The sequence below is a fragment of the Haliaeetus albicilla genome, chromosome 1, assembly GCF_947461875.1.
Source record: "Haliaeetus albicilla chromosome 1, bHalAlb1.1, whole genome shotgun sequence".
Lineage (NCBI taxonomy): Eukaryota > Metazoa > Chordata > Aves > Accipitriformes > Accipitridae > Haliaeetus > Haliaeetus albicilla.
In genome coordinates, this window is record NC_091483.1 from 59,566,886 (window position 1) to 59,585,339 (window position 18,454).

At 36.1% G+C, this 18,454-nt stretch overlaps 1 protein-coding gene across 9 annotated transcripts in view; it reads right to left on the reverse strand.

The window, feature by feature from the left end:
* KLHL5 (kelch like family member 5) overlaps nt 1–18,454 on the reverse strand; it is a 65,436-nt gene that overhangs the window by 35,531 nt on the left and 11,451 nt on the right. Inside the window, exon 3 of one of the 9 annotated variants that reach the window (XM_069791663.1) lies at nt 8,177–8,363. The exons of 5 other annotated variants lie outside the window; for them this stretch is intronic. In XM_069791663.1, the coding sequence (XP_069647764.1) occupies nt 8,177–8,310 (134 nt within the window). In that variant the 5' untranslated portion in view covers nt 8,311–8,363. Of the gene's footprint in view, nt 1–8,176; nt 8,656–18,454 lie in introns of those variants that run through there. 3 more of the 9 variants (XM_069791653.1, XM_009911990.2, XM_009911989.2) reach the window with 3 other exon arrangements.

Here is an 18,454-nt window from a genome sequence, read left to right on the forward strand (position 1 = left end):
ACACTGACCTGTGAATCCCACGCTCAGAGCAAACACCCAGCTGCGAGGTCCTGCAGCTCTGAGTATCAAGGCAGCTCTGCTCCTTTGGATTTGGCGCTCGACTCAAATTTATCTTTTAGTATGAATTTCCCCTCTCATAGGCTAGAGGTATTGCTACTTCTGCACACCTACTAAGAAAATTACATTAAAGACTGAGACTGTCAGGGCATGAGGTAAATGTATCAAAGAACCTTTTTGCATATTTCTTTAAGATTAAGATTTAAGATAGTATTTTTAAAACATTAAGTGTAAATATTATTACAAGTATCTTAGAATGTCTGTTGGTAGGGTTTCCTTTTTGTATTCTTAAACTTCAATCACACTTTTCTTGGCCTTTCTTTTCTTTCCCTATTTATGTCGAAAAGATCCCATCTAGCACTGACCAATTTTTATTAAGTATGGTAAAATTTCAGAATGATTGCAAAAATATTAGTTACTCTAAGGACAAGGTTTTTCCCATGCTAGCTACACATTTTACTACACTGGTGACAAACATTCATATACCAAAGATACTAGCTTTCTTCAACTTCTGTCTAATAAAGAACTTATATATGAGTATGCCTTTTGAAATCAAAATTATGTATAAGCCATGCTATAAAAACATTCATTTTTAAAAGGATTTTATTTCTTCAAGCAGGATGTTTGGATTAAGGAGCTCTGCCCAATATAACAGTTCATTGCAAAACAATGAAGCAATTAAGTGGGCTAGTAAAGTGGTGACAAATGAGTTTCAAAAGTACAAGCATATATGATGATGACTGGAGAGCTGAATTCACACCTCTCCTGCTGCTGTTTCAGGCTTCATTGCTGTAGCTTAAACAAAGCCACAGCAGTGTTTTCAATATAAAACCAAACCAAACCATAACATACACAAGCCTTCTCTCCTCCCACTTTTACTAAACTCACTGTCTCAAGAGAGAGGCATCAGTGTTTTTCAAATTTTACGGGGGAGAAGCACAATCTGTTCCTATCAACAGGATTTGTTATATTAATTATTTTAAAGCATTGAGATTCATTTTAAAGGAGTTACAATGGTTATTTCATAGCAATCATAACCTATGAATTCCAATAAGTACTAACCTTGGCTATAACAAAGGTTGCAAAACTTTTTTCAAACATTTTATTTTATTCATTTTTACATTATTTTTAGGAAGGCATCCTTTAGGTTAAATGTCTCCATGTTTGTCTTTGAAATAAAAATGAAGCAATAAAGACTTCATTATTACTAAGAAGAAAATCAAATACACATTCCAAACTATTTATTTTGAAACAGAAATAGAGGAACAAAATCCAAAATTTGAAATGATTTTAAAAATTTTTTTTCTGAAAAATTGTGTAAAATCCTGTCTGAAAAAATTATCTCTGAATATTATGCATAAATTCACTCAAATTTAAAACTGTTCTATTGTCTGATTTGTTCACCTAATTTAGCTGTAACCTCATCTGTACTTCCAAAAAAGGTCAACTTCTTCACAAGATACCATGAAATCCTAGGAATCTGCAAAAATGTAGTGTTACTGCAAGATAAGAGTGACATGGTTAGATCAAGGGTATGCAGTACAGATGAGGACCTTACATGTAAGTGCCACCTTGCCTCTACTAACCTTTTGCAGCAAGTAACAGCTCATTTCCTTGCATTAAAAGTCATATTTCTTTTGACAGAAGCAACATGTTGAAGTGCAGCTTGTTACTAGAGCCTTGACTGGACAAAGCAGTCAGGCAGCACTACAACAGGATTTCTATCTGCAAAATCTTGATGGAGAAAAAAACCCAAATATACATGCTACTATATCTACTCAACCGGCTAGTTCACAGAATCATTAAATGAAGTCTGTTTTTTTTTAAAAGATTTCTATATTATCTCCTTTTCCCATTCCCACTACCACCACAAGTCTAGTTCTTCTCCTTTCCCCTCAATTCCTTAAGGCATTGACTCACTAGGCAAGAGATGGCAAATAATGTGACTAACGGGAAGCTGTGTTGCACAGCCAGCTTTGCAGCAGATGAATTCTGCCCTTTTTCAGTGAAGGCAATAAACTGGGTTTCTCTCCATTAACTAGCTGCCATTTGTGAGGAGTGACGTTATCTTTGAGACTTCTGCCTAGCCTCACATTAAGATGAAAATGGCCCATGGGTTTTAAAGCTACCAGGGAAATGACAGAGGTGGTGCAGAACACAACTGCATAAACTTGCTCCCTTTAGGAAGCCAAATTAAAAGCAAATGCTCTATCTATGCTACTGAAATTTCCAGGCAGCGCTATACACCAACCCAAATGGCTTTCATTGATAAATGAAAACGGTGCAAAATGGGAACTGGAGCAAGAATAACCTGTGCATAGAATTGGTTTAAATTCTGTTTTACATATGTTTCTCTAACACAAACTGGGTGTAGATGAAGGCATTAGAAGTAGGAAACACTGGCAAAACTGTAGAGATGGGAAAAAAAGCACGTTTTTCTCCTCAGTACATTTCCAGTGAACACCACTTTGTTTCTCAGAAAATGAAAAAACTGACATCAACATTTTAAATCTGAATCCATGCATAAAGAATATTACCTTTGTAAATATGGCATGTAAATAAACAGAAAACCAACAAACCAATATAGACATCTCAATGTTTACAGATATGAAAAAAAAGTATGACATTTCAAAGAAGAAAAATAGTAAAAATACTAGTTTTACTCACACCTTAAAAAGGTTCAAAATAAGGTTCAAAATAATAAAAGAGGTTTAGAGATAAGTGATGAAAACAATTAAGTATGTGCAGGAAAGTGGGTGCGACAGCCTTGTGTTTAGAGAAGACAATAAAAGGAATAAAACTAATGCATAGTACCTCTGACTATAAATTACATGCTCCTATTTACATTCTTGTAATGCAAACCCAAGAATACTGTCAATGGAATCAAAAGCCAATGTTTGACTGATCAAAGCAGAACTCTGCAATAATAAATGAAGTGTATAGAATTTACTGTAGCAAATCACCAATAGGCTATAGGTTTCACTACTGTTGAAACCCAGCGAAGGCATTTATTCCCTTACTAGAACAGAAAAATCTCCAGTAGCTGGACTTTGTAACTTAAAAAAGTCCTATGCAGCCAAAAGGTAAGCTAATAGTCTACTTTGTGAAAGGACACTGCATTTGCTATACTGCGTTACAATCCCATGATCTCAAGGTATTTTTCTGGTAATAATAAAATTAGAAGATCTGTTGCAATTTCAAGTCATCTCTAGGCTAGGGTAGTCAATTGTTTAGGTCATACACATTAGAGGAGATACAGTATGTCTCTCCTTGGACAAATTAGGATACATATTAAAATACATCTTTTGCATTTTTAAACAAATCTTAATTTTGCAACTTTCTTGCTGCATTAAGATGGCTTCCTGCATTGCAGTTTTTACATACAATGTTTCAAAATAGTTTTAAAAATATTTTTTCAACAGTTTGGTTGTTTACACTGCTGTCTTCAAGCTAGCCCACATTTTACTGCATACAGAGACCAGAACACAACTTACTAAAATAATAATATGCCAGCTTCCATGATTTTATATTCTACTTTGTAAGGGGTAAAATATTTCCTTCTTCAAAGGTAGTCAGACAAGATCCTCAGCTGCACAGAATGGAGTTTGTTGAAAAGAAGGATGCTGAAAGGCTTCTTGGAAAAAGCAAGCAATGGTAAAAATCAGGACACTCTTTCAAAGGCTGGAAAGAGCATAAATAAAAGGAAGAAGCCATAGATGGTAACAACAAAGACTGCTAAAAATCCATAGTGTATCATAATTCAAGATAAGAAAAAGACAATGGAAAGAGGACAAAAGTGACTCTGGAGAGACTGAAGAGCACAGTAAGGCTATACATGCATGTGAACTTGAGGGCTAGTGATTTTACTCTATGCCAGAGAAAAGAATTATAGTAATAGCCAGAACTACAATCTTGCAATCAAAAGACACAGGTTCAAGCAAATACAAATGTATCTGCATTAACCTTAATCTAACTGGCATGAGTAACAACAGACACAAGCTGGAGCACAGACTCCAGTGTCACCTATGCAAGGCCAACAAAGACATATATACACAGCCTGCTAAGCCAATAATACTACTGCACCTTCACTTGTTTATAATTTTGGTAAGAAATAACGTAGGCATCCTTCAATGCAGCTAGACCTTTGATTATAGCACTGATGTTTCCTGTCTTACCTCTAAGAGGTGTCTTGGATTTAGTGCAATGAATTTGTATATCCACACAAATGTCACCAGTAACATGTATTCTGTCTGGAAGACAGCTACTTAGACTACCTCATGATACATCTATACTGCAGTGTGATCAAGAAGCGCAGTAGTACAAAAACATACCTGACCATGCTTTAATGTAGTCAAAGCATGTGACAATCACTGCAAAAATATGATTATCTTGCATGGAAGCCCATTCTATCCAAACAAATAGCTGGAATCCCCTGTGCCTTTGCAAAGTCCACGCTGAAGCCTCTTGTTACCTTATCTTCATTACAGCATCTACTGTTCAAGCTTACTAGATTAAATCTGCCTCATATATGCTATACAACTGTGCTGCACTGTTTTCAAACGTGCATAGACATAACCCAAGTGAAGATGTAATAGGCACAGAGAAAATGAAAGAATTTTAGCAGTAGCATGGAAGAAAAGAAACAAGAAGGCTAGAGATTCTCCCCTGTAAAACAACTTGTCTTTCAGTAACAAAGTTTCTTATTTTTAATTCATGCATATACCTAGAAAAAAAATGCTCTTTTTATAGTTTTTCAGTTAATTTCAAGTATCATACTACTATCATGCCACAATTAGGGAATCTATCAACTGTCCTTATTTGACAGTTTGCATTATTTTGTGATAGAAGATATACAGAAATACACAGCACAATTGGGGGTCCTAACAAACTTACAGCTTCAAAGGTCAGTAAGACTGAGGTGAAAGAAAAGGCATATCAAAGGTTTCTGTAGATTGAAAACTGTTGGGGGGGGAGGGGGCAGACTTAGATGGGAAGTTACAACATCCTAACTCCAAGACTGTTCATAAGGAGCAATACTACAGAGTAGCTACCACTTGGTACATTCAGACCTTGTCTTAAAACCAATTACAGACTTCTTACTGAACTGTTCAGACTTAGGACACAACTCATGAATTCTGGAATATGGCTTGTATTTAATGTTCAAATATAAATATACATATTATATTATATTTGAATACATTTCCATACTTAAATCTACAGTAAAGTAATTCCAATATTTTAATGCATGCCTGGGTGAAATGAACCAGATACAATACTCTGCATACTAGGTATGCTCCAGGTATTTTTAGCTTGATATCCACTGAGCCTTCAAGGTCTGTGGACTGCTGCTAAGGCACCCACAAAAAGTTAAGAAAAACAAATCTACTGCTAATGGGCTTAAATTTGCTATACCACAGCCTGCACAGCTGTTGGAAAATTTTTGAAAAGTGTACAAATCCAAAACAATGACCATCGCCTCAGGAATGTAGGGGAGTTAGCAAACAGCAGCAATAGAGGAAATCTAGGAGATGAAAACCAGCAACAGAATTCAAGCCTCACTGGACCAGTAAACAATCATTCAAGCTAATGCTGGTTATAAACACACAGGTGTATGATGTGAACAGCATTATAGCCAACTAGCTCTGATCCCTGAATAGCTCTATACTAATAACAAATGAATTCTACAGCAGCTCTCCTCTAAATGAATCACATAATGATCTAAAGCTTTCATAATGACAAAGACCTGATCTAAATGCTTTTCCACCTGTCCTATACGACATGGCAAGGAGGAAGGATGATTGATACACACAAAGCAGTAGAGCTGCTTCTGTCACTTCATGCTTTTAGGGCTTGTAACTGGGCAACAAGTTACAGAGGAGTGAAGAAGTAAAGTAACTCAAAGCAACTAAAAAAAGTTTAAAAAAAAAAAGAATTTTTTTCATACACACAATTTGTTTCTAATGAAGGTAACTTTTCATATGGGTAAAAAGCCCTTTGAAAACTACATAGATGAAAGTGTTGGGGTTTTTTTCCCTTAAGTCAATAGATAAGAAGCTATACTTTAATAAAAAAGACCATTTAATTAAGTTCTTAACATCAGAAAAATTCCAGCTGTTAAGCAGACTTATGTAGTCTGCCTAACAGCTTATACATCTTAACAAAGGGAGTGAACAAAACATTAAGTACAGTCTCTCCATGAGACTAGAGATACAGGTAACAATAAAATGCAAGTTCTTACATTACCATTAGTGACATTAAATTGTACCACCACTGAACTCAAAATTTATCTAAAATATTTATTTTGAAGCATGAAACTAAAACACCAGCAAGACTTACAAGACAATAAAGGAATTACAAATAACTCTAGATGCTATAGATGATTAAGCACATAATTAACAAGATACTTCAAATTTACTAAGTTCAAATCCTACATGCATTTCTTGTAGTATACAACTCCACCTGAAAAAAAAAAAAAACACAAAAAACCCCAATGCTATGTAAACTTCTCACACCACCTAAATAAGTATCTGCAGTTCTCCAGTTCTACAAAGTAACAAATTTTGTCATATGTAAATTCTTCTCCTACATTTAAGAACAAATTTGTACTAATTTCAATCTATACATTTCTCTCTTAAAATTACATGTTTTTTCTACACTGATTGCTTTGCTATGTTGAGAATATCCTATTTGGGGTAATGCTGTACATAAAAATTTCACATCACAAGTAGACATTGCTGAAATGGAAGGTGATGTTACACCTATACCATATATGTTATCCAGTGCCACAGCTATTTAAAAATTTGTACTTGAATATCACTTAAAATAGGACCTCTACAGAGATATGTTATTTATAGCTAAATAGTTGTTGCAGCACGGTAAGACTGCTGTTATGAAGCATCAGTATGCAGGATTTCTTTTCCCTGTAATTCTAGTACTTTTGCCATTCAGTGATAAAAGCAAATACACTGTGTTGACTCCTAAGCATTTTTACCCTCCCTCCTTTCCTAAGGTTATATAAACCATAAATAGTTAGTGTTTATATTATGGGCTACTTTGCCCTTGCACTAAATGAATTCTTCTCCTTGGGAATTCAAAACACTAAAACTGCTTTAACTAGATTGATTTGTCCTTAACAGGCTTTATTAAACAGCGTACCCTTTTAAATGGCCATACTTTCCAAAATGCCGTATCATCACAAAGTTATCTTAAAAGCGAGAAAGCAAACATCTTAAAGATTACTTGAAATGGTAAGCTAACTATTATGCACTATGTGCACTATAAAACAGGAAAATTACTTTTAGTGAAGAATGGCTGACTTATGCAGTAAAATGAAATAAAAGAATTAAACTGATACTTAACAAGAAAGATTAACTTCCCTAATTTACAACAACTGGTAAACACCTTTCATTTAAGAACAAATTTTACAGTTTCATCTTTAGTAATGATGTGGAAGAGAAGAACACCAAAACATCTTTATAGACACAATAAAACCATTTTTTCTTTTTAAGCTAGATACAGTTTAAGACACCTGGACGGATAACTGCAATAACTTTAAAGCACAAATTGGTTGGCTTTCAATAGCCGAAATATTTTTTTCCTTCAAGTTGCATATGCACAAGAAAAAAAAAATCTTTGTTTTACAGTTTAAGTGTTTTTTACAGTTTCATCTCCCTCATCTATAGAAACATGTGGAAACATCAGATAAGAGTCACAAGAAGATTACATTTGCATAGTTTTCTCCTAACTGGCATGGGACTAATTCTCAGCATAACTAAACAATCAGTGTCACTTCAAAATAATTTAGAAAGCATCCTGTAACATTACCATGTAATGGACAGTACTTTGTTCATAGCAGCATGTACTTGGTATACTGTTTAAAACACAAGTGAGTGCATCCATGTTTGTGCTTTATTTATCCACATTGACTAAAGCTGCCTCTTAAAAAGGTCCTAGTAAACACACAGAACCCTGATTATAAATCATTTTCTGTTTCTGGTGCGCAGCAGCTGCTAGATTTCTGAAGCATTTTAACCTAGAATAAAGGCTAGCCTATATATGCATGCTATCTGTAAACATGAAATGAAAAGACATTTCTCACAATAGGAAAGTAATAATTAACCTGCACGAACTGCTGTCCGATTCATTTTCTTCTTCACTTGCTCTATCATCTGTTTCTTGTCTGTCAAGCCAACGTGCACCTCCACAGTCTTCTGCTGAGAATTCAAATGTAGGGATTTCTGAGGTGGATGCCATTGGCCAAGGAGGCAAATTCTGGAAATCCTGTTGGCTGGACCTTCTGTAACCAACTGATGTTAAAGGCAGGTTACCTGAATCTAAAAACTTTGTGCCACCAGTTGTTACATTTTGTCCTCTATTCCAGAAGTCTCCCTGGTGGTTTTCAATTGCAGAGGTAGGGGCTGACGCCTGATGACCAAACCACCTCCATCTGATTTTTAAAATCTGCTTCACGTCAAACTCTTTACGAGAACCAGACATCCTTAGTGAAAGCCAGTGATCGTCTAGGCAACAGGGTAAGAAGCAGCACACATAAAAGAAGATTTGCGCACCCAACCAAGAAAAGAGAAACACATGCTCTGCCTGTCTGTGGCAAGCAGATTTTCTACAGAAGGAGGGGAGAAAGCATTGCACTGGCATAAAAAAGGCTTCTTTAACGGTATGTCATTTGAATATAAACAAAAGGCAATAGACGGTGAAAAATCCTGAGATAAAAAGAGGAGGTGAAACAATCACCTCAATCACAAAAAATGCTAATCAGTTTACCCTAAAAGCTCCAAGGCTGTTTCTGTTGCTCTCCTCTGACCATTAGCTTTCAGAAACACCACACAGTATTCATTAAAGCCCTTTCAAGAGCTGAATACCACCCCCCTTTTCTTAAACCACAAATGACAGAGAACGTAATTCCTGTACTGCATCTCTGCTTCTTATTCTGTTAACTCTTGCTACTACAGAGGGGAAAAAAACCCGCAAAAAGCAAATTAAATTATTTCTGCACTGCTAAAGAATAAATTTACAGAAAAGACTTAAACCAATCCAAAGATAACTGATTATACTGGGGAGAAACTGAACTGTAAATAATTATTTTCCCTGTTTCAGGACACGCACTAACTTAAAAAGGACAAGAACAGCCTGGAAGGCTCAAGAGACTAGTACTGGGTTATAGAGCCTTTCATCTTGATGTGCTTTGATTCAAATGTAGGTCTGCAGTAACTGAAAATTTCTATCTGAAGTGAGCTAATGGTTTCCATTCACTTACACATCACTAAAAGCAAAAGCAAGAAAAAGCTAACTGGTGACTGTCCAAGACACCAGAAACAGCCCCTGCAAAATAGACAACAAAAGACAACTTCTCAAAAGGCTTCTTTCTAATCATATGCAATCAGCTGTTCCAGATCAGGTTAAATGTACTGTGATATAACAGTGAAAAAGAGAGATGCATACTTTTGAGACAGAATTCCCTCTAAATAGGTGATTTATGTAATGTATTACAATATCCAACAAAAGTTTTTATTTGAATGAGGGAGAAAGACAAAACACACAACGATCAATTTACATTTTCTATGAAAAACTGCCTATTTCCTCTATGACATACAGAGCTAGTTAGGTGTAAAATGCTGAGACTCATTAAAATCACATATAAACAGTAATAACAATTTTAGAACAACAAAGAGGCACTGGATTTTATCAGTCCTTGATAAACAGATCTAGATTTTCAATCTTCAGTTAGTCTGTTCAACTCTGCAGGGCACACACGCAAGAAATCTCTAAGCGCTTCTTTTCTACCTACAGTTTTAATCAAAAGTGAAAGTCACTATCTCTCAGATGAACATTATGAGCTACAAAATAGGTGATCTTATAATTAGGATACCTGCAGTGTTCTTTAAAGCAGGTTATATGCAGAGTCCATTTGAAAACAGTGCCCAATTTTACCACGCAAAAAACAAACACTACATTTCATACTCAATGCCAGGAGTAAATCATGCTGTTTTCAGGGGAATCACGATGCTGAAAGGGCTAATTTTAACCTGGAAAGCTCACCCATCATTGCTCAGAACACAGTTATTTATGAAAGTGCTTCTCACAAATACTAGCAAAGCTCATTTCTATAGAAACAGCATTCCAGCTGTTCTCTACAAAAAGATGCTGCATTTCAGAATGTGTACCTTGCCAGCATCCTAGCCCACCAGAAGCTGTATACCAAGGCCTTTGCAGCATGTTCAGAAAACAGCTGAAGATACTTGGAAGGTGAGATGATTAAGTAGGTAAATATACAAAGTTCTTACCATCTTTGCTGGGGATTTCATTTAAACACAAACAGGATAATATTTAAGAAGGATAATTATTTAATATGTCAGCATAAAAATTGTACGGATATTTAACCAAAATGATATGACACGTAGATCCTACTCATCTTGTACACATAGAGCTAATCATTAAAAGCTTAACTGCAGCGTTCAAACACCATCATTTGTGTAACTGCAAGTTGGGTGAAACTACAGTACAGCTTAAGAAGTAATAACAAAACACATCTTTTTATTTATCCTCTCCTTACATTTTGTGTTGGTGTCAGGTGTTCATCAAAGCAGATGTGGAGAAGCAGGACAAGCAATTGGTGTATTTGTTAACATTCATCACAGCAGTAGTATTTTAATTACCCATTTAACTTTGAAAAGTAAGCTTTAAATACCTTTATTTCTGCTGGTATGGTAAATCCACTATACATAAGGACTGACCTGGATTCTCTTTCTTGTATAGCAGACTCGTTTAAAATTCAAACTGTCCCAGTACAAGTCTAAGACAATGGCAGATTTGCTGATTCTAGTGCTTTTTCAGCACTTTCTCATGACTTACTGGGAAAAAAGCCTAATTGCTGCTCTTCTTTGGCTGTGAAGCTGTGGGCTCAAACAGAAATTAGAAAACAAAATGTGGTATAGTTTTAAGACACCAAACCACAAAACTGTTTTCTGTTTTCTTTCATTTTTCCAGATTATAGAAACTCTTGCTCCTCTATACACTCTCCCAAATTACAGTTCTAAATATCTAAAATAGTTCTCTGTTTCATATGAATTAGATAGAAGTTTGTGTTACAAATGACAAGACGAAACAAGTGCCACTTAATTCTTCAGTTTAAATTGACAATATTGCTCCGAAATAATTGAGGGCCTCTTCTTGTTCTGGACAACCATTATTACTATGAATAATGTGATAGCTTTTATCAGGTCCCCTGTTGAGACTTACCAGATTTTTGAGGAGATCTCAAATGATGAGCTGTTAGGACTTCTACTTACTACGACCACCCAAATCTCATCTTTGACATCTCGTCTGGTGGTTGGTGCTCACAAATTCAAATGTCCACCTCCAGTCTATGGCCTCCCATCATACGCCTTTCTAACACACTAACACATTTCTGAGAAACCTCCTAAAAAGGTAAGCTGAAAGGTACCACCCTAGTCAAACACAGTATAAACAGATTTTGCAAAGATTCTGAAATATTTTTTCAATTACTAAGGCAAAAGTTTTCATTTAATGAAAAAAGAAGAGTGCTTATACCCTTTTCTGACCTTTGTCACTGTTACAGCTGAATAACCATTTTCTATTTTGTGGTGAATCATTAACATTTCAAACACAAGTATACTGTCCTCTATGGGAACATAATTCTGTTCACATTAAGGAGGTTGTGTAAGCTTACTGTGAAGACAATTTTGAGAACTCCGATTTTGACTGATCAGACTGATATTCCTAATAGTGGAGCACCTGAGCATTTAAGCACATCAACTTCTCTCACATGAGCAGCTCCACACAGTAATAAATTCCTGCAGTTAGCAGTGGGGGACACTTTCCCAGATTCTGCCTTGTGAACAAAAGGAAAACATTTAAATGCATACCGTATGTTAAATCTGCAATTGTGCAAATAGTTAACACCAAGAACACAGCATGACAACTTTATAAATTGCTCTTTTCAACATCTTCAGAAGTTTATCTCCACAGAGATATAAAAATCTTTTTTTTACTAGCCAAAAACTTTACTACACTGACATTCTTTGATATTATATGTAATATGTTTATTCATACAAGTGTTAAAGGAAGATTGCAATCCAGCATAACTACTTAAAATTTAGAAAACATTTTTACTCCCAAGATACTTCTACTGTATATTTTGAGGGAAGGTACACTCTAAATATTAAGTACATCACTGGGAAATATGGAAAAATTATTATTTAAATAATTAGGTCTACGCACTTTTATTCATTATGACTTTTCCTTTTTCACTAGGAAGTCAGTTAAATTTTCAAATAAACAAATATGTTTATGGAATACTTTTTTGAAGCACTTTTAAGATTTGAATCACAACACCACTTTTCATGGTAACACTTTTCCTGTCACTGCTATGTTTTGGCTTCACAAAACTATCACCACTCAACTTCAGGGCAACTTACATATAATATTTTCAAGGTATTTAGTCTGTCAAATGGATTTAAAATTATCCAGTTTAAAATTGAAGATCTAGGGGCATAAAGGCTCAGCTAGTCCTTAGAAGATATTAATGATCCTTCTAAGTGCCAATTAAGAATGAAAATGTCAAAATAATTAGATAAAATCTTTGTTCTGACTGCAAGAGTTGTTTCTCTCTTGAAAAAAATACTGCTTAACAAAAGCATTAAATATAAAAAGATATTTTAGACATAACTAGACTCATTAAGATGTGATAAAGTAGTATTTTACTGCCAATGTTAAGCAATCCTAGATACGTATTCTAAAGCATCAGAAAGGTTCACTGACCATAAGATGTTCATCAATTAATCAAATGCATACTTACAGTCTTAAAAAGCATTCAAAATGTTAACACTTTTAAAAGGGGATTTTTAAACTTTAACATATTAATTTGATGCATTAAAATAACTTCAAAGAAAACTGCTATAGGCGAACCCTAAACTGCAATTCTGCTTGTAACTATGCTTATGTTAAAAGAAATGTTAAATATTTACTTTCTTTTTTCTTCCCTATTCCTGTGTTCCAGCCCCAAAATTACAGAAATAGCTCAACAGAGACTTCAGGAAGATAGGTATGTTCATGCTCTGTGATTCTATAAAACAATAATCACTTCCTATCCCAAAGTTTTTTGTAAGTATGAACACTTCTGGTTTATGGTTTTGTAAAAAGTCCCTTAAAGCAGCAGCAGCATAGTTCACCCAGGGAAAAAAAAAAAAAAAAAAGAGGAAAACACCCTACAGTTACTGACTGTATGTACTTAAATTCATTGTTCTGACTGGCAGAAATGAGCTGCAGCCAAATTACTGGCACTACATGGCAACTTTCTGCCACTTTGCATTGCACATTTCCCTTGAGAGGTGCAAGACATATGTTTAGAAACACTGACTTTAGAACATTCAGTTTAACAGTAGCATAGAAAGACCTGTACAGAGCAACAGCCTGGTTTGCTGTTTATTTTATTCAGATGGGGGTGGGGGAAGGGGGAAGAGGAGAAAGATTTCTATATGTAATTGAAGACTACACTGTCAGATCCTAGATTTTTTTAGCTAAAGCATCATACTGGTTCACACCAAACAATAGCTGTGATCCAAGACATTTACATTTCTTTAACATTAATGTTGATTTCTGTCTATCCAAGTAATATCCAAGCATTATCAGGAACTGCATCACCTACAAGTAAAACTGTAATGCAGAGCTATTCCCAAGTAAACAGTGCAATAAGTCCCCTGAAGCTTATTCGCCCTCAAAAAGTTTGCACACCGAATCCATCAGGTCAGCTGTGGTTTTTCAGTTAAAACTCATTTATAATACAAAATGGACAACAGTGTGAAAGGCCAATCCCCTGAATCACAAAAGCAGCTTTCTGTACTGAAGGCTCAAGTAGCCACACAAAGATTAAGACAAGCAAAAGGTTCCTAGTTCACACACTCCAGGAATACTGGTACTGCCGATTCTAATGAAAACAAGGTAAAATCATCAATCTGGAGGCAGTAATACTCCAGCACAAATCATGTCCTCTAGAATTGATCACTGTTAAGGAAGAGTGATAACAAAAACACCGTTCTGCAGATATTTAAAGAAGTCCTGTCAAAAGTAAAGCCATTCTTTAGAACCCATTTAGGAAAGTATTGCCTAATAAAGCTACAAAAGACCATATACCACAGATTGAAGGATTGTGGCAAATCCAAACAAAATAACATGGAGATAGTTTCCTTTTATCAAGATAATATAAACATGGCCAAGGTCACCTTTGTAGGCAAATTTGCAGACAAACTGAAGAAGGTATTTTTACATTTTTCCAAGACAGCAGCAGCTTGATTTGACCATGAGGCATTCAAGTTTCCTCAAAAACGCACAAAAAATGGGTAAGGAACAACATTACCAACACTGTCAACAGCAGAGTGGGTTCTTGTTTGGTAAAAAATTACAGGTACTCACACTTCTACATTAGGCCACATACAGAAAACTGCCAGATTACAACACAGTAAAAGAACAGTGAAGAAGCAGATTTGCAAGTTATTAGGTAATACAAGATAGTGCTCCATGCCAGACTGCACAAACTTCCCAGAGAAATACATGGAGGTCCCTGGGTGAAAAGTTTACAGTGTATTTAAATGTCAAGCTGTGCAATGCCACAGGTACTGAAGTATTTCAAGATAGACACTTGAGCATTCTAAAGGAATGATTTAACACCAAAAGACACCTCAAGAGACTCATTATTTCTCTCTCAATGAGGACCTCTGTTTAATTAGCTGCTTCAGTTAACACCCCCCCCAGTTGAGACTTTCAGCTGCATAAGAGACAATATAAGAGGATATCATTTTATTACATATTTATAAAACAAATGCTGTGACCTCATCTGGAATTTCTTGTGTGCAATTGATCACTGCAACTCAAAAATAGTGTTGCAGAACACAGGGTTCACAGAAAGGCAACACAAATGATCGAACTATAAAACCAACTATCATCACACTAAAAGGCAGAATGCTTATAAGAATCATATCAACGTTTATAAGTATCAAATTAACGTTTATGAGAACCATATTAATGTCTCATTAATATGAGAAACAGAACTTTTATTTATTTTTAAGAATTAATGTTACATCTACACAAAACACGCACTTAACGACATTTTAGGAACGCAGTTGTGCGTAACATCACAGATGTCAAACAACTTCTCATAAAAATCTTTGCAATATAAAGAATTCTACCACTGTATGCCCACCTGGAGTTGAATCTCCCAAGGGATTTCAAAGGCAACATGAAGGATTTGTATAGGTACACAGGTGGCAAAAGGAAGACTAGGGGAAATGTAGGCCTGCTGCTGAATGGAAAAGGCTGAGGTACTGAATGCCCTCTGACTTTGTCTTTACTAGCAAGATTAGCCTTCAGAACTTCATGAAGTTCAAACAAGGGAAGTGCAAAATCCTGCACCCGGGGAGGAACAACCCCATGCACCAGTACATGCTGGGGGCCACCCAGCTGGAAAGCAGCTTTGCAGAAAAGGACCTGGGGGTCGCCAAGTTGAACATAAGCCACCAATCTGCCCTTGCAGCAAAGGCGTCTAATGGTATCCTGGGCTGCATTAGGAGGAGTGTTGCCAGCAAGTCGAGGCAGATGATCGTTCCCCTCTATGCACCACTGGTGAGGCCACACCTGGAGTACTGTGTCCAGTTCTGGGCTCCTCAGTACAAGAGAGAGAGGGACATACTGAAGAGAGTCCAGCAGAGATGATGGAGATGCCTGTAGCTTCTCTCATATGAGGAAAGTTGGAGCGAGCTGGGACTGTTTAGCCTAGAGAAGACTCGGGGGGGGAGGTCTCATCAATGTGTACAAGTATCTGAAGTGAAAGAGCAAAGAAGATGGGAGTCAGGCTCTTTTCAGGGGTGTCCAGAGGAACAGACAACAACTAAAAAACAAGAGGTTTCACCTAAACAGAAGGAAACACTTTTTCACCATGAGGATGACTGAGTACAGGTTGCCCAGGAAGGCTGTGGAGTCTGTACCCTTCGACATATTAAAAAGCTGCCTGGACATGGTCCTGGGCAACCTGCTTTTGGTGACCCTGCCTCAGCAAGGATGGGTTGGATGAGATGACCTCCAGAGCTCCCTTCCAATCTCAACCATTCTGTGATTCTGTGAAATGCTGATCTGCTTGCAAGGTGGCAGAAGAGAAATCAAGTATCTAGTTGACCATCAGCTACTTATTCCATAGACTTATGTCCCTTCCTTAAACGGACTTTACAGGAATGGCTGGTGTGACAAGTAAAGAATTCTTTCAACTAATAACAATCTGCATTTATCATACAAGTAATATGAAAGCAACATAACCTATCAAATCAGCATCCTAATTCTATTTGTGCACTCAAATCGATTAAGTGTCTTTATGCCAGCAGCTGGATAGAAATAAACCATTTTGGTAAGCTCAAGGTTAGACAGATAAAAAAGAAAACATTTTGATCTACTGCCAGGTTGTGGTTATGATCTTTACAAGTACGCAAGATGACTGCCAAGCATGGTAACTAGATGCACAGGAGATGAGGAATTCAATGCATCAGTTCCACATTACTGAATGGAAACGTTGCTCCGTAACAGGTTATTCTCATCCCCCCGCTAAATGAAATATTTCTTTCAGCTTTTGTAGATATAAACAAAATAAGTGCCTTACTTTTTAAAGAAATACTTTAGAAGCATTTTGTTAGAACATTATCAAAAGGATACCGTATGTGCACACATTCTTACCTCTCCACTATGGTATTAAGATTTTCTATGCCAGCTCTAAATATATATCATTTACTTTAATACAACAGTAGGGTACAGAAGAGTATTTTTCCAATTCAGCTTGCCAGTGCTGATTGCTCCTTATACAGTTCATCGAACACAGATGAAGCAATGACTACACAAGAAATGCCACACAGAGAAATTACCACAATTCTTACAGAATGCGTGTATTATAGTAAAGATTTTTAAAAGAGCATTTAAGTGTTCATATTCTGATTACGGACTTGTGAGATGAATCATCACCCATCACTACTAAAAATCCTGTTTATAATTAGACACACTAGTAGTTGACAAATATACATTACTGGAAAGTATTATCTTATAGAGTAGAAAACCCAACTCTTTCATCTTATTTCTCCATAACAAGTGACATTTACAGCAGTAACCATAAATCTGAAATCAAGCACTGAAATGAGAGATCAATACCAGACAGCAGTATTCATAATCAAATAGTCCCAGAGATGTTTAAATTGGATCATACATATATTTGTTTATAAATACACAATAAAATGCCTTGTATTACTTGCTTTAATTACAAGCATAATATCTTGATAGGTTTTTCATGTTACAATAAGCTTCACAAAGTTGCAAAAGCAACATGATTAAATTAAGAGATGTTAATTAAAGGTTTCCATTGATTTTACCAGTGATTTGGCTCAAGGAAGTATTATTAGGAAAAAAACATGCAGAACAAATCACAGTACATTTAATTATCCCCTCCACTCTAAAACAAAACTAATCCTCTGCCTTGGGTCAATGTTGCTTAAAATAATACGTATTTGAGGCACATAAGGAAAAATATCCTTTAATTCTGTATTTGGACACTATTAAATCTTAGATTAAACTATGTATCAAGTTACCATGTATTCCTAAATATAATCAGAAAACTGGTTTCTTAGGTTCTCCATTCTGTGTCTGCAGTGTCATGCAGAAGCAATCTCAGGTTCCCTACCATGATTTATTTTACAAGCTCTTCTAACAGTAACTCCAGTTCTGCATGCTTCATCTCACATAGTCTCCCTCCCCCACATGCATGCAATATCCCTCCCTACTAAGTACTAGGACAGGCAGGACAAGCAAAGCCTTCGTCATATTCAGACCCAGAAGCAGACAGGCTCCTCAGCTGGCCCGTCAAGTAGTATTACTTATTTGGCCTTCCCTACCTACCCATATTTTCAAAACCTTTCAGGAATTTAAACACAATAAGGGCTCCATTCTGTCAGAGTTGGAGTGAAATTGGCCAGTAGACAGAATGTTATTAGGGAGGAACTGATAAACCAAAAGACATAAAGCCAACTCGTCTGGGGAACTTACAGACTCACAGGTTGCCTATCTTTTGCTTCTGAGTATGCACAACTGCCTTAGCTTGCGTGGCTGTTTATCACCTAAGCTCAGGATTTGGAAACAAAGTAGAACAGAAATCATCACAATATCCTACTGACTGTTCAAATACAACTATGAGTTCCTTCCACAATTGTGTAAAACTGAAATGACCTTGAGAAAGAAGGCAACAGTGGTAGAAATCTAGACCACCTATTAATCCTTTAAATCATTAAAGTAGTTGCAGAGTTAACCGCTCAGCTGTCCTAAGAGGCATACTGATCCC